Genomic DNA, 17,136 nt, shown 5'->3' on the forward strand with positions numbered 1-17,136 from the left:
AACAAATAAAATAAACACACACCACACCATCCACACATACTGTGCCTTCTGTTTACTTAGTTTTTATCTTCACTATGTAGAAATAGTGCTTGTGTTCAATTAGTTATATGTGAAGATTTATAGAAAAGCTATATTTTTTATTGTATTGTTACAATCAATAACCGGGCTTGAATTGTGTTTATTTTCCTCATCTATGAGAACTTTGTCATTTTTAAAATAACCATGGAGTAGTCTTTGTGTCTCTGAACAACTGGTTATCAATATATAGTTTATCAACGACGAGAGCTACTCGTTTCGCTTTTAATCTATTTTCTTGGATACATTGGATACATACATTGGATACAGAACTTTGCGCCGTTCTGCAATTTCCTTCGGAAACTGATCATTCATGCCAATTTTGGTCCCAGCAAGTCTTTTACCCAGGCTTTTAACCATTATTTTATCTTTAAATGAAGCAAATTTGGCAACGATTGGGCGTTCGTACCTCTGCCCTCTCTGTCCGAAGCGGTGTACACGTTCAAGTTGGATCTTGTCGATAACTTCGCGTGGAATCTGAAGCGCTGTAAGAAGGAACTCTCTAACTACAGATTCAGGAACTTCTCCTTCTTTCTCTTGGATATTTGTGAGTACCAAATTCTCTCTCATGGATCTAGTTTGTATGTCCAGTAAGGCTTCCTTCAGAACGGTGTTCTCCTTTTTAATTTCATTCATTTCGGTTTCAATCTTATTGACTGTCCCTTTTAGCTTGTGTGTTTCCTTCTCCAATGTCGCAGCTTTTTCATCACTCATCTCTAGGCTTGCCTTCAACTCTTTTATATCCTTCCTAACTAATTCAAGTATACCCAGTTTGTCATTTATTGATTTTAACAGATCGGTTTCGACCTTTACCATTCCCGGTGGTGAGAATATTAAATCATCAGTGTCTGTTGAAGAGTCACGTTTTCGTTTTTGAATCGGTTCCCCTGTCTTACTCTCCGTCATGTTTGGGTGTTGCTTGTTTTCGTAATATTTGTCGATAAATGTCTCTAGTCTTAGGATTTGTTTTGTGTTATTATCCAGATTGAAGGTTATCACCCACCAGATTATTTAGTGCTAATATTTTAGTCTAATTTAGCAGATATTTCGAATATTATGTTTTATCTTGAGGTGCTCTACATAACTTCGTTCAGTCCGCCATTACCTTTACGTTACCTTTACGTCCGCCGTTCTAGCCGTCTCCCGTCTTTGTTACTGATCTCCCACAGTCATACGGAACCACCTCCTGTGTCTGAATACTCTTTCCAGTGCCTATCTTTCATTAAATGGCTCCTGACCCCGTTGGAGGAATACATCACAATTTAGCGCAGTGACACACCATTATCATTCAGGAGGGGTTAGATAATAGAAAAATGGTCTGCCGCAGTAATCTGTCCAATGTATGTTTGTAACATTTCTAGAATAAGAGTTTTTCATGTGCTTTTCTGTGCAGAAACGGGAGAGAGGCCATGTGTTATTCCACAAAGTTTGTGAGCAGCTTAACCTCCTGGAAAAGGACTACTTTGGCATCACATTCCGGGATATCGAAAACCAAAAGGTGGAATTTCTCTTTTTGATTTTTCTGTGTAATTAGGGGTATTTTGGTTGTTTTGTAGAGGTGAATTGACACTGTCCTCTTGAATTCTCCCAGAACTGGTTAGACCCATCTAAGGAGATGAAGAAACAGATCAGAGGTGCGTGGAATATGGGTATTTGGATATTATTTCTCTGCATGGTTTGAATGTTAGCCAGCATGCTAGTTACTCAGGCTGAAAGGATCTTTCCAACTGTTCAATGGTCATTTCAATGAACCACTTGTTTTTGTACTCTCCAGGAGTTGCCTGGAACTTTTCATTCAACGTGAAGTTTTACCCTCCAGACCCTGCCCAGCTGTCTGAGGATATTACAAGGTAACACTTTCTCTAGTTTCACCTTCGGGAAGCTGTCCACTAGGTCCTTTTTCAAGAGGTTTGCTATATTTGTACCTTTGGGATGTCTACATTCACCAAATAGCTGTCTGAGTCACCTGGGATGTTTTTATTCTTCTGTCCTCAGGGTTTTACATTAGCATAATGACACATTTTTTAATCAATTCATTACTGTGCTTTGTGCATTTGGCTGCCAATTAACTCTCTCGTTCTCTTTTTTTTCTCCTTTCTCTCACACTTCTTTTTCTACGACAAACTCCCTTCCTCACTCCCCTTTCTCTTCCCCACCCCTCTTTCTCTGTCCCTCACCCTTCCTCCCCCTCTCACTCTCAGATATTACCTGTGCCTCCAGTTGAGAGATGACGTGGTGTCGGGGCGTCTGCCCTGCTCCTTTGCCACCCACACGGTCCTGGGATCCTACACGGTCCAATCAGAGCTGGGGGACTACGACCCAGAGGAGTCTGGGACAGACTACGTCAGCGAGTTCCGTTTTGCCCCCAACCAGACCAAGGAGCTGGAGGAGAAGGTCATGGACCTGCACAAGAACTACAAGTCAGTCTGTCTGTCTGTTTAGAACTACAAGTCAGTCTCTGTCTGTCTAGAACTACAAGTCAGTCTCTGTCTGTCTAGAACTACAAGTCAGTCTGTTTTTCTGTCTGTCTAGAACTACAAGTCAGTCTGTTTGTCTGTCTGTCTACATTTTTCTGTCTTTCTGTCTATATAACCTATTGGAAGAGACGCTCATGGAATGAACAGTTACTGTAAAAAAAAACATACAAAACCCTCTGTGTGTGTTTGTCTCTCTCCAGAGGAATGATGCCAGCTGAGGCTGAGATGCACTTCCTCGAGAACGTGAAGAAGCTGTCCATGTACGGAGTGGACCTTCACCATGCCAAGGTAAAGGGGCCGTATTCAACTTATACAAACATAGGCTACCTGTTATTGACCCCAACCCTCTCGTTTTTATTTTTTTTCAAAATGTCTGCCCTGCCATGAATTGAAAAAGCCCTGTTATGACCTGCATGATTCTGCCTGGTTCCCTGTCCTTTGACCGCCAGCAGCTTGAATAGCCATTTGGATCTTTATTGTTTGAATCCTTAGATCCAAACCATGGTGTTATGTACTGCCCTAAGTGACACCTCAAACCCCACAAGTGCAGGGAATGAAGGATATCACTTACATAGGCTCTGAAATTAACTAATTTAACCTTGCTACCAAATTCATTATTTTAGCCTGTCAAAGGTGCGTACACTTTTTATGGTCTACGTATCACTAGCTAATGTCCTCTCTGTTTTGTGTTCAATTTTGTTCTAGTTGTTACTTTGTGCCTCGGTTGGTTAATGTTGTTTGCAATGTCAGCTGGGAATGACATTTTAGGACTAACTAATCACCTATCTACACAACACTGTTATATAACCAAGCAAATCAAAAACTGGCCCAATTCGCTGGCATAGATTTGAATGGACATGGCACGGTTAGATAAAAGAACATTGTCAGATTGAATATACTCAAGAAGCAATAGGAGAGGAGAAAGAGCTTATTTTAGATTTTAGCTGAACTTTTTACAAATATGGTTATTTTTTGTCTTTATCGAAGAAACATTGTTTGGAAAATTGTATTTCTGTTGCCAGCCATGTAAATATAGCCTGACCCAGCTATGTAATGTGGGTTATATCATCTGACCTTATGTAACCCCAACCCCAACCATGAGGAAAAATCGTTCACCAAAAACCGTTTCACAACACCTCCTAGCACCAATTGCATCAGAGAGTAAACATAGTGTTTTGTCATGAACAAAAAAAAACAGGAAATAATGACATGCTACTCTAGCACTTATGATTTTCATTCATAACCAAATAAGAGAGAACACATAAAAACACTCATAACAGACTCACTGATGGCATGGAAACCTTCCCTCCGTTTGGTCAGATCAGACTGTTTTTATCTTTTCTTGTCTTATTCTTACTGAATGGCCTAGTTGGTAGGAAGCCTGTTTGAGTGCTTGTCTCCAGCTAAGGGCGAGGTAAGGCTTGCATTTTGTTTGTGTGTACGTATAGTTACATGTATGTTACATGTGTCCCTGTCTGAAAACCCCTGTCTTTGTGCATGACCATGGACTGTTAGAGTCCATCGTTTAGGGCTGTGGGTTTGTCTCACCACAATTTTGAGTTGACATTGTGGATGATTGTAGTTGTAATTTCTTAGGTGGCTGTTGTGAGGTGTAGGATATCGCCCCCCATGGTATATTGCATCCCCTCATAGCCCCAGTGCTCATATCCCACACACAGGGAGTTGTAGACCACCCTCTGTCCCCCCATCTGCTCTGTGGCAGCCCGTCTGTGCTCATCTGCAGACTTTAAGACCTTTTGGGGAAGGCCTCATCATTGTGATGTCATGTGACTAGTATTCGCCATCTTAACCCCACATTTAGGCTACATCCAATATCCACATTAACATGCCTCTTGAATGAAGCAACTAGGCATGTGGTATGCTAGTGTGGACATTGGAACATAGAATTTAGACAGAGTAGATGTCATTGTAGTAACAGACTCCGCCTCGGGAGTGATAGACTCCTCCATCACCCTAACATTCACTGTCCTTTCAATGCCATCATATTGTGATGTACGTAGTTGTATGAATGAATGTTTAGACAAAATTCCCACTGCAGCCTTGTAGACCTTCAGCATCCATGGATCATGAAAAAGGAGCACAGTTCATTGTACAGCCCAGCTGAAAATACCTCAGCTTTGCTCATTACTACCCTAAACTAGATTTTAATAGCTAAGACACGTACATCACTGTGCTCTGTAAATTGGCTCTCAATTGCTCCCTCCCCTCATCTCCTTAACTTCATCTGCACTGATTGGAACGTGACAAGTAAAAACAATATGGTGCAAGATCATGATTAGGCTGGCTTTCACCTGTTCAGTTCTTTCAGCTGAGTGCAATGAAGGAGAGGAGGCAAGGAGAGGACAGACTTTTTAGACAATCGAGAAAGAGCCCAATACTTGCTCCTGGATAAGCCAGACAGATAACTAGTGAAAGTAGGAGCTGTGAAAAGAGGCGATTTAGGATAAATAATTGGTTTCCGGTAATGTAGGTCATTTTCTTGTCTCTTGAGTTCTTGGTTTTGCGACGGTTTGTGAAATATGTTCATCAACATTACGACAACTCTCATTATGTTTTCATTTCAATTATCCTTTTTTTAGAAAGCTCATTTGAATCCTTCATTGAATAATGCATTGTATTTGGCTTGCCGTATCGCCAGTCATCTCAGGCTGCCTCACTTCTTTGTAGGAGAAAGTGGTGGTGTCTGATAATGTCAACTTTTTTTGTTGTTGTAAACAATCAGAAACTTTTTTTAGCCTGGTTGTCAATCTGTTTTGGCATTAGTTAACTACTCTGCCGTTATCATGTTTGGTAGAGTCTAGAAAAGATTAGGAATAAGTCTATGGGCATACTGTAGACCAGGGCTATTAGAACTCCAGGCCTGGAGGAACGAAACACTTCTGTACTTTCTGGGCCAATCAGTTACATTCAATCAATCAATGAATTACTAGTTAGTAAACAAAACCAGGAGCCCTTTGGCCCTTCAGGCATGAAGTTGAATAGCCCTGCAGACAACAACCAATAGGTGAGCTGACTAAAACCAAAACTTACTGACACCTAGGCTTCCTCAATGTGAGATTAGTAACAAAATTTTGCAACCCGGAGTCTCGTTTGAGTAGTGTCAGGTTGTTAACCACGCTTCCTGACATTCCTTCCCAGGATTCCGAGGGTGTTGAGATCATGTTGGGCGTGTGCTCCAGTGGTCTTCTGATCTACCGCGATCGCTTGCGCATCAACAGGTTCGCCTGGCCCAAGGTTCTCAAGATCTCCTACAAAAGGAATAATTTCTACATCAAAATACGCCCTGGAGAGGTAAGCATATCAGAATAAGGCCCTGCTGACATGAAAGCAATGTCCAGATCCTGTTTCATGTATGAAGGTAGTATGCACATCACATAGAATGGCATCACATAGAATAGCATCACATAGAACAGGGTTCCCCAACTGGTGGCCCGTGTGCCCGAATTTGGCCCACGGGTGGTTTTATTTGGCCCTCCAAGTATTCTGAGCAAAAATAAATACAACATTTATTGTTGGAAATAAAAGACTGTAAAAACACCAGGAAATCAGCTCCAAGTGATTTTAATTTAAGAAATCTGTTCCTAAGTATTCCCACGCATAAGAGAGAGACACATGATCATATATAAATGTATGCAAGGTTTGAAATGATTATCTTTTAATCTAACATATCTGTTTGGACTTGTTGCAGTCAACAAATTATATGTTCCGGCACCCCGACCATCCGCTCAAGAAAGAAATTGTCCCGCGGCTGAATCTAGTTGATGATCCCTGTGTTTGTGTGTTTTTTCTGTATGTTTTGTCATCAGTTTGAGCAGTTTGAAAGTACAATTGGGTTCAAGCTCCCCAACCATAGGGCGGCCAAGAGATTATGGAAGGTTTGCGTGGAGCACCACACCTTTTTCAGGTGAGACCTGGGCCACCACCTCAACGTGCCATTTCAGTGGAGGGTTTTGGATGTAAATCCATAGTTATTGAACATTGTCTTGGTTAACTTCATGCTGGGTTGGAACAAATGCCTGCACACACTGCTTCCCTCCAGGACCATTTGCCCATCCCTGCTGTAATTGTGTGTCTTTCTTGACCGCTAGGTAGATTAATGTCTCCTCTTTGTTCTCCTGCCCTCAACATTCCTCTCTGTCCTCTAGGTTGGTGTCTCCAGAAACTCCCCCCAAGAAGTTCCTAAACCTGGGCTCTAAGTTCCGCTACAGCGGGAGAACCCAGGCCCAGACTCGACGAGCGAGCTCCCAGATCGTCCGCCCGGCGCCCTGCTTTGAGCGCTCCACCAGCAAGCGCTACATCATGTCTCGCAGCCTGGACGGAGGTTTGTAGTCCCATCAACCTTTCTCTTTGAAGCGGTTAGGAATTAAGGAGGATTGTATCACATTTCTCCCCATAGAGTTTGAGTTGGGGAAGCATACTACAGGACAAAGCAAGCTACAGGACATTATTAAACAACCAAACCTAAATCATCGCACTTATGAAAATCATATGTTGCCCATGTCCTCCGTGTTCATGTCCTCACTTTTCTGAAGTATTTGTTTCTAAGCTGTCCAAGTCAGAGGGATTTACAGTATCCAGATATGTTTTTACATGCATCTCAGGCACCAATCAATCAATGCACTCATTTGTCATAATGGCCATACCACTGCACACCTTGTAACATCTGTCAATCAATCACACTTGATTTGGTCTTCACAAACATTGAAATTCACTCAAGTCCTCCCAGACCTGTCATTGACTTACAAGTGTCACTGGCGTGAATAGGGAATACTTTCCCTTGAATATCCCTAGAACGATAGTTGATATTCTCCACAGAGCCATTTTGGTCGCCGTTTGTCTTGAAAGTGGTCGCTTGCTTGACAGCTTCAACATTTCCTAGTCTACATGAAAGCTTAAGAGAACCTCCGTAAGCAGCCATGCTGTGAAGGCTCTAAAGCCTCAGTACGCCGCTCAGACTAATTACAGTTTTTAGCCATTGTTATCCTCGCCGCTCTGCACTCACAATGCCTTTTCATCCCCTGAAAGCACCCAGGGCCGTCCCTCACTCCCCTGTCTTTATCAACCAGTCCCAAACCACGGGTAAAGTCCTTTATTTTTCAAGCCAGCTCACAGAGGAAGCCGCAGATAAATGGCTCGTAGTGACGACGGCTATGTATGCAGAGAGAATCGAAAAGGTTGTTTATTTTATACCCCCTTCTAAGGGAACGGATAATCGCCACAGGGATTTACCAGGCACCCCATTGTGTTGTTTTGTCATCTTCGCTTGACGATGCACCCTCTGCTTTTGTTCTCCCCCGTTCGCTGATTAATTGGAGAATTACGTTTTTTATTGTATTTATGCTGCCGCCCCCCGCCCCTCCCATGTCATATCTGAGCTGTGACGAAAACCTGTCCGTTTGAATGCACATGTTGCTGTTTCATTTAGGAATAAAGAGCTTTTTTGGCGGGATTTCACTAGCTAACTGACGTGAAAGAGAGACTCGGCCAATTGGCTGTGATATAAATTGAATATGAGCCGCCCCGGGGCCCATATTAGTTTCAGACTCCATCAGTATCATTGGACCTAAAAGGCAACATTGATTTTTCTGTCTCAACTCTTCATTGATGGGAGAAAGTTTAGTGTCTGACTGTCTGTTCTCATCCCATCAGAAAGTGTATCCATTCAGTGTCTTAGTCTTAAGAGGCTTTCCATAATACTGTGAACCAGACAACTTACACATTCTTTAACGTTCATGTATTCAAATCCATAGTCAATAGCTCTACAAAATTATTATATAAACAAACAATATTCTCTCCCTCTTTCTCCCAAGTGCTCAGCTGACTACCTAATGCTCAGCTTTGAATAATATTATGTGTCATGTTAATGTTGAATCTTCCCCCGTAATATTGAATTTCTATGCAATCCTCCTCAGCTCCGCAGAGTACACCCAAAAGGAGTACACCCAATAGGAGTTCACCCAAAAGGAGTTCACCCCAAAAAACTGTATCACCGAGAATTAAACCACCTGCTAGTTTAAACGGCACTAAACCAACAGGTAGATATTATGCACTGTGTCTCTCTGTACGTGCTAACAGTAGATGTAGCCCCTGAGCTAGCTATGCCTGCTAGTTAACGATCCCATCTCTGCTTCTTTCCTTTTTCCGACGGTAGCCATTTTGTTTTGTATTTTGGGCGCTGGTTACAGACACCCCCCGGTGCTGATCAGGCTTGCGCTGCATGCTCCCATGCTGATTGGGGGGGGGGGGTCTAGCATGTGAACGCACCATGGCCCTCCCTTCATAGCTGTTCACTTGTAGTTGTTTGTTTGAAAAAGAATGGAGAAAAAAATCCCAGCCTTGTTGTGTTAGCTTGGCCGCTAATGGCTTATGTGGCCTGGATCTATAAAGAGACTCAGCAATCGCTCGCTCATTCTCCCAGCTCGTTACAATGATTCTTGTGCTTTCAGTGACGTAGGGAGATGATATAAGTTAACATAGTTACAGTAGTCATTGTTTAAGATATGTGTTTTATGCCCTGAATGATCAACAAAGCTAATAAGCTGTGTTCTAAGTTCACGGCAGGGATGCAGTGCATGTTTTGTCCGAGCTGACTCATAGCAATGATGGAATATTAAACGTTTCTAATTTACCAGCACATCCAATACCATATCATCTGCCAACTGCATATTTTTTCCCCCTTTCTCGTTTAGGTTCTGACGCAGTAGTTTTTATGTTGGTATTTAAGTGCATGCAGTTTGAGCCTTTCATTATCAGTCAATGGGAGGAATTCAAAAGCTGCAGTCAGTTAGAGAATGTTTGTAAGTCTGGCCCATAGAGGAGCTGAAAAATGATCGCTTATCAGGGATTGCTATCTAATGTTAATTGAAAATTGATGATGAGGGTAGTCACCCTAGCATTTAAACCTCTGCATGGAAACTGATAGCAATTTATATATATATATATATATATATATATAGCCTTTTCTCATAAATCTGGAGCGTGGTATTTCGTTAGGTGCTTACTGTTGTGACTGAAACCCTTGATGGTATCGATTTTAATATATAATACTGCTTATGAGATGCTTTTCATTTCAAACCACACAATGATTATGGAATATTGGCTTTAATTACAGATCAAGGCCAATATCTGAATGAAAAGCTCTGACGTTGATAATAATAGTGTTATTATCAATGGGAATGGGATTTAATGCGTGTTTTTAGGTTTATCTTCCATGAGTCAATGGTTGTGATGACTATGCTGATACAACCTGCAGCTTATTACATTCACGCTCCAACCTGCTAACCTGCAATGTTGCCTCAGTTAGAGGAAAATGACAATTCCTTAATGCAAAATGATGTGTGTGTGTTTGTGTATGTGTGTGTGGGTATGTGCGTGCCTGTGTGCGTGCGTGTGCATGCATGTGCGTCTATGTGCATGCTTCAGAGATGGGCTCGGATCTATACGGAAGGGCGAAGGGCATTGCCGTGAGTGACCTCATCACCACGGTGACACCGGAGAAAAAGGTGGAGGAGAGGAAGGCGGAGGAAGAGATGGAAGTAGAGGTGCAGGTGGAGGTGGAGGAGGAAGACGAGACCACGAAAGCCACCGAGATGTCTCAGCCAAGTCCAACCTCTCCCATTCGACATGATAAGGTATAGTTCTCCACACCCAATCAATTATCTCTGTCCTCAGTCCACCCCTGAGCTCTCTCTATAATACATTAAAACAAATTCCTCTGAGTGCCCAGATTCCACTCTGAAAATGAAAGCTGTTTAATGCCAGAGCCCAGAGTGTAACCTAGCTATGCCAGCCAGAGCTATTCAGACAGACTAGAGCCAGGTGGTCATCATTTTTCTAAGGTAGTGAAGCAGCACAAATCTCATTGTCTGGGAATGCCGTCCTGTGCGTTCACGCTCTGCCACGCTCTCTATCAGGTAGGCAGGGCCCTGATAACTCACTAATGGATAACTCAGAGTCCCCGAACCAGAACCGTCTCTACTCTGGCTGAATGGCGACTTCAGATCAGTGCCAGAAGACTCGGAAACAGACTCTGACTATTTCAAATGTAGAAATTAAAAGTGCTTGTTTAGACGTGATGTTCATTCATTGTGAAAGTTGATTACAAGGAGCTTAAACTTAATTAACTTTGGCAGATGTAATGTCTATAGTTACTCGTTACCTAGGAGAAGAGTTCTTAGTAGAGTCCTAATTGCTTATTGTGAAAGGGCAAACTGCTAACTGTAAATTAATTTGTGATGAAAATTGAGAAGGCAGGAGAGCAACCTCAAGCTGGTGGAGTCATCTGTAATGTATTCTAATGGAATGATATTGACATAGGTCTTCTGAATATGTTTTAATGCATTTCCTGTTGTTTTCTTACCCCGAAAATGATTTACCATCACTAGTTTGTTGAACCACTTTGCTAATGGCTAATGTTTTGGTAAATATGAGTTCTGGGAAATCCTACATTCAACCCTAACAGCCACGGTTCTCTTTCTCCTCACGCTTGTCCATTGGATGTTCTACTGTGTTACTACTAAACAGACGGAACTGTCTGACACTTGTGTAGATGGTGAACTGACAGCTACTGAGGTTTGTACCACGGGTAGACACTTCACCTCAACTCTCATCTGTTCTTGTAGAAGTCTTACGTTCTTTAGTTCCATATTTCTATTTCAACAATATTGGATTGTCTGATTATCCATTCAATGCGTTATTTGATAGTTTCTCTTATAAGCTATAACCTGTTGTGTTGTATTGCGGTTTTGATATCAAATTCCCTCTCTGTGCTTCCCATGCTGCCAGTCGGACCAAGACGACGAGTCTGAGTTAAAGACACAGGTATATTAACTAGTGTATGGTGCCTTAACACTCATTTTATCCACAGCTCGTCAAACGACCATTTCATCCACAACCTGTGAACCTGGGATTCAAAATCACTGTAGGCTCCAAAATCAAGATCTGCAATCTATGAGGAGATGTGGATTTTATATGCAACAACATCTAAATGACTGTCATTTCCCTTCCAGAACAGTTTCATAAGGCGAATTAAAGGAGAGAATGTGTTTGTCAGACATAGTGTGCTGATGTTAGAGGTTGGTACAGTATGGAACGCCAGGCTAGTGCATGGAGATTGGTGACATTTTGGTCAAGGACTAGGTTTGGACAGTAACAGTGGATTTCCCATTTTGACCACAATAACATATAGTTTTGAACTGTCCAATGTTGATTCACTAGCTAACATACTTAGTAAGCATGGAGTGTTTTTGGGGTGATTTAGTTTTTGCTGTAATACATTAACGTGGTATGCTAGATTGGGAGTTATTGCTTATAAATAGAGAATACGATGAATTAAGGTTCAATTGATGTCTATGAATACTTCTTTACAAAGAGGTGAATCTTAACTTTCACTTCAGTTAAATTTGTACTTATTCATGCATTGATGTCAATGTGAGACTAAGTGAAAATTCGACCTTAGGATTCACCACAAAATGTGGATAATTCATAAGTGTACAAGAGGCAAATGCATTGCAGTGTTCTTTTGAATGCATGTTCTGCCTGTTTTGGATAGATTATACTGTATATACAGCTCATTACACTGCACTGCACCTGTGAACATAATATAAACATACATCAAATTAATGGACATTATGTTTGTCAATCTGTCACCAAGACGATACTTAGCCACGCTACTTCAATAGCAGCACACAAGCTGCACTCACAAAGATTCAGAATTGTAATTTTGTCTCATAGTACACCGTTGATTTCCTATTGCGTTTGCATTGCAGAACTCATTCACTACCTTATTTTGTTTTTAAAGGATTGATTTGTAGCTTGCTGACTAGCGTCCAGTAGCATAATTTTTTCAATAGAATGTTATTTTCAGTATTGTTCAAAACATGGACATAAACGTTAAACAGCCTGAAAGAACAGGACACAATACTACTACGTTAAATTGATATCCATACACATTTAAAATCTAGTATTAGCAGTAGCATCAGTCAAATGACTTCTCTTTCTGTTCCTCAGGACACAGTGGGCACGCCAGAGGAGCTGTTGAAACACGCGACCAACATCAGCGAGCTCAAGAGGTCGTTCCTGGAGACGGGCGCCGACACGGCCGGCCTCACCGAGTGGGAGAAGAGGCTGTCCTCGTCCCCCCTGCGCTCGCTGCGTCTCGACGAAGCCCCTATGATCGAACCACTGGAGCTCGATGAAGTACCGGTAAATTCACTGTCAAATTGTAAAGGGACTGAATAGAGAGGGGGGTGGCATCCATATAGCGTTTAGAGACCCCTGTGTTTTAATTACACATTTAGTAGAACCTCAGTGGGTGAAAACACGTAGAATTAGAAATCCGGTAACATGTAATCCATGGGTGGACATTATGCTGCTTTTTGTTCCATAGAACACACCTGGTTCTACTAATCAGCTGCTCATTGGCTCCTTGATAAGCTGAATCAAGTTTAAAACTGCTGGAAGTACATACACTACTATCCTGACTTAAAGAGAAATAGCATCCTTGCTTTTGATAGGGCATGATTTGAAGGTTGAGATGTGGCTGCTGCAGTGTGAGAAGGTTAACGTGCCTGCTGCAGTGTGAGAAGGTTGAGATGTGGCTGCTGCAGTGTGAGAAGGTTGAGATGTGCCTGCTGCAGTGTGAGAAGGTTGAGATGTGGCTGCTGCAGTGTGAGAAGGTTGACATGTGCCTGCTGCAGTGTGAGAAGGTTAACGTGCCTGCTGCAGTGTGAGAAGGTTGAGATGTGGCTGCTGCAGTGTGAGAAGGTTAAGATGTGCCTGCTGCAGTGTGAGAAGGTTAACGTTCCTGCTGCAGTGTGAGAAGGTTGAGATGTGGCTGCTGCAGTGTGAGAAGGTTAACGTGCCTGCTGCAGTGTGAGAAGGTTAAGATGTGCCTGCTGCAGTGTGAGAAGGTTGAGATGTGCCTGCTGCAGTGTGAGAAGGTTGAGAAGTGGCTGCTGCAGTGTGAGAAGGTTGAGATGTGGCTGCTGCAGTGTGAGAAGGTTAACGTGCCTGCTGCAGTGTGAGAAGGTTGAGATGTGGCTGCTGCAGTGTGAGAAGGTTAAGATGTGCCTGCTGCAGTGTGAGAAGGTTGAGATGTGGCTGCTGCAGTGTGAGAAGGTTGACATGTGCCTGCTGCAGTGTGAGAAGGTTAACGTGCCTGCTGCAGTGTGAGAAGGTTGAGATGTGGCTGCTGCAGTGTGAGAAGGTTAAGATGTGCCTGCTGCAGTGTGAGAAGGTTAACGTGCCTGCTGCAGTGTGATAAGGTTGAGATGTGGCTGCTGCAGTGTGAGAAGGTTAACGTGCCTGCTGCAGTGTGAGAAGGTTGAGATGTGCCTGCTGCAGTGTGAGAAGGTTGAGAAGTGGCTGCTGCAGTGTGAGAAGGTTGAGATGCGCCTGCTGCAGTGTGAGAAGGTTAAGATGTGCCTGCTGAAGTGTGAGAAGGTTAAGATGTGCCTGCTGCAGTGTGAGAAGGTTGAGATGTGGCTGCTGCCGTGTGAGAAGGTTGAGATGTGGCTGCTGCAGTGTGAGAAGGTTGAGATGTGGCTGCTGCAGTGTGAGAAGGTTGGCATGTGCCTGCTGCAGTGTGAGAAGGTTGACATGTGCCTGCTGCAGTGTGAGAAGGTTGACATGTGCCTGCTGCATTGTGAGAAGGTTGACATGTGCCTGCTGCAGTGTGAGAAGGTTGACATGTGGCTGCTGCAGTGTGAGAAGGTTGACATGTGCCTGCTGCAGTGTGAGAACGTTGACATGTGCCTGCTGCATTGTGAGAAGGTTGACATGTGCCTGCTGCAGTGTGAGAAGGTTGACATGTGCCTGCTGCAGTGTGAGAAGGTTGACATGTGACTGCTGCAGTGTGAGAAGGTTGACATGTGCCTGCTGCAGTGTGAGAAGGTTAAGATGTGCCTGCTGAAGTGTGAGAAGGTTAAGATGTGCCTGCTGCAGTGTGAGAAGGTTGAGATGTGGCTGCTGCAGTGTGAGAAGGTTGAGATGTGACTGCTGCAGTGTGAGAAGGTTGAGATGTGGCTGCTGCAGTGTGAGAAGGTTGACATGTGCCTGCTGCAGTGTGAGAAGGTTGACATGTGCCTGCTGCAGTGTGAGAAGGTTGACATGTGCCTTCTGCATTGTGAGAAGGTTGACATGTGCCTGCTGCAGTGTGAGAACGTTGACATGTGCCTGCTGCAGTGTGAGAAGGTTGACATGTGCCTTCTGCATTGTGAGAAGGTTGACATGTGCCTGCTGCAGTGTGAGAACGTTGACATGTGCCTGCTGCATTGTGAGAAGGTTGACATGTGCCTGCTGCAGTGTGAGAAGGTTGACATGTGCCTGCTGCAGTGTGAGAAGGTTGACATGTGCCTGCTGCATTGTGAGAAGGTTGACATGTGGCTGCTGCAGTGTGAGAAGGTTGACATGTGCCTGCTGCGGTGTGAGAAGGTTGACATGTGCCTGCTGCAGTGTGAGAAGGTTGAGATGTGCCTGCTGAAGTGTGAGAAGGTTGACATGTGCCTGCTGCAGTGTGAGAAGGTTGACATGTGCCTGCTGCAGTGTGAGAAGGTTGACATGTGCCTGCTGCAGTGTGAGAAGGTTGACATGTGCCTGCTGCAGTGTGAGAAGGTTGACATGTGACTGCTGCAGTGTGAGAAGGTTGACATGTGCCTGCTGCAGTGTGAGAAGGTTGACATGTGCCTGCTGCAGTGTGAGAAGGTTGACATGTGACTGCTGCAGTGTGAGAAGGTTGACATGTGCCTGCTGCAATGAATGAGATCCCTCCTCTCCATGCCAAATCTCAGGAGACTGGGGCCTCTACCGTGTCTCCTTGAAAAGCTACTCAATAATCTATACAGGTGGAGGAAGGTGCTTAACACCCCACTAATGGAGATAGAGGGACAGATGTTAGGAAATAATCGCTGCCTCATTATGACATGTGACACCTATACCCTTCCTTCTCCAGTGACGTTTTCAAGTAGCTACCAAGCATCAAGCAGTTTTTCAAGTGAAGTTAAGCCACTGTGAAAGGAAGTGATTCAGAGGCAGCTCCTTGATGCAGACAAAAAGTGTAGACTACAAAATCCAACCGCTGAAGCCAAAAGTAGATACAAGGAGCACCGGTTGAAAGTACCAGGGGACAATTTACAGTGTGACATCAATATAGGGCTGGATTGATTTTTAGCAGCCTGTCCTGTGAATGAGTAATAAATCCTTGTGCTGTAACCTTGCCAAATGGAGGTGGGAGGGAGAGACTCAAGGAAGCAAACATCCTCCTCGGCTAAGCATTTTAGCAGGGCTAAGATCAACCACAGCCCTGCTATGGAAAAGCATGCAGGGACTTCAAAAGGGAGGAAGAAACCCCCACCCCTCTGCATGCAGAGTGTGTGTGTGTGTGTGTGTGTGTGTGTGTGTGTGTGTGTGTGTGTGTGTGTGTGTGTGTGTGTGTGTGTGTGTGTGTGTGTGTGTGTGTGTGTGTGTGTGTAAACATCAAGCAGTCGGGAGAACGGCAATGATGATGTAACCAAGGAAAGGGGATTTTTTATTTTATTCATGTAGCAGCGACGATAGCATATTTCTGCCAGTATTTCTTTTTATGACTGTTTGGATGTGATTAAAGTAGGTGTGGAAAGGAGCCAATTTACCCCTCAGCCAAGTCTTGCAACCTTGACCCATTCTTTATTTGTGAGATACTGGAAGAAGAGGGATTGTGTCTGCAGAGAATGTTCTCATTAATCCAGACCCTTATCTCTGTTATCAACCTCATAGTGTGAGTATGTTTGGAGAGATACTTAAGTCCCATCGTTACACACTGTTGTGCCATGTTTTATGGAAATCTCATATCCCACACACTCTTATCAAACAGAATGAGTAATGATATCCGTAATAGGATACAGCCCACACGCGTACGCCTCAAAGCTACTTTCCATTCTACTTCATTCATGCCGGGCTGTTTGTTTGTCTTGTTTTTCTTTTCTATTCATGTAGAGCAAAGAGGATGAGAGAGAGGATGAGAGAGCCATGGCTGCAGGCGGTAGCATTGAGGAGGAGATCAACCACAGCCCTGTGGATACTAAGACTACTGTGGTAGGTAGCCAGGATGTATGCTGGTCTAGCTATCCCTGTGTGATTGGAACACCTTCATCTCTGCTGCTTGGTTAAATTAGACCCAGCTAAGTCTATGAATTATTAACATGTCTTACTGTACATATTTAACCAAAGATCCATTTGGGAGTGTAGGACTAGAATCCTATGTTATTCATTGTCAGCAGTGGATGACAACATGAGAAGAATTTGAATCTGTATGTAGGTCTACTGTAAATTAGCTATACATAGAGACCGGTTTTAAATAGCAACTGAACACGCCGATTGGCACATGTGTTTTTCTGTTGCTCATTAGAAAACGAGATTTCTGTCTTGGAGGTGTGTTTCCTGACCGATTCAGCGTTTGGTTAATGATGTTTGTCCCCGATGAGACACTGTAGCCGCGGAAGCCTATTTCACTTGCTCAAAATCCCCAGAATGAATCTAAGTTTACTCAAGAAATACATTTTTCAGTTTTTACAGAGGATGCTTTGGT

At 43.4% G+C, this 17,136-nt stretch overlaps 1 protein-coding gene across 12 annotated transcripts in view; it reads left to right on the plus strand.

Annotated features, from left to right (window-relative positions):
• epb41l3a (erythrocyte membrane protein band 4.1-like 3a) overlaps positions 1 to 17,136 on the plus strand; it is an 89,696-nt gene that overhangs the window by 57,891 nt on the left and 14,669 nt on the right. For 6 of the 12 annotated variants that reach the window (XM_038997635.1, XM_038997626.1, XM_038997627.1 and 3 more), the window contains 14 exons: positions 1,469 to 1,573; positions 1,667 to 1,724; positions 1,850 to 1,925; positions 2,277 to 2,495; positions 2,753 to 2,840; positions 5,712 to 5,864; positions 6,380 to 6,477; positions 6,719 to 6,894; positions 8,486 to 8,608; positions 9,996 to 10,204; positions 11,097 to 11,144; positions 11,358 to 11,393; positions 12,582 to 12,776; positions 16,545 to 16,643. In XM_038997635.1, coding sequence (XP_038853563.1) covers positions 1,469 to 1,573; positions 1,667 to 1,724; positions 1,850 to 1,925; positions 2,277 to 2,495; positions 2,753 to 2,840; positions 5,712 to 5,864; positions 6,380 to 6,477; positions 6,719 to 6,894; positions 8,486 to 8,608; positions 9,996 to 10,204; positions 11,097 to 11,144; positions 11,358 to 11,393; positions 12,582 to 12,776; positions 16,545 to 16,643 — 1,683 coding nt within the window. The remainder of the gene's footprint in view (positions 1 to 1,468; positions 1,574 to 1,666; positions 1,725 to 1,849; positions 1,926 to 2,276; positions 2,496 to 2,752; positions 2,841 to 5,711; positions 5,865 to 6,379; positions 6,478 to 6,718; positions 6,895 to 8,485; positions 8,609 to 9,995; positions 10,205 to 11,096; positions 11,145 to 11,357; positions 11,394 to 12,581; positions 12,777 to 16,544; positions 16,644 to 17,136) is intronic. The other 6 variants (XM_038997628.1, XM_038997629.1, XM_038997633.1 and 3 more) reach the window with 6 other exon arrangements.

Source organism: Salvelinus namaycush, chromosome 7 (assembly GCF_016432855.1).
Source record: "Salvelinus namaycush isolate Seneca chromosome 7, SaNama_1.0, whole genome shotgun sequence".
In the NCBI taxonomy this organism is placed as follows: domain Eukaryota; kingdom Metazoa; phylum Chordata; class Actinopteri; order Salmoniformes; family Salmonidae; genus Salvelinus; species Salvelinus namaycush.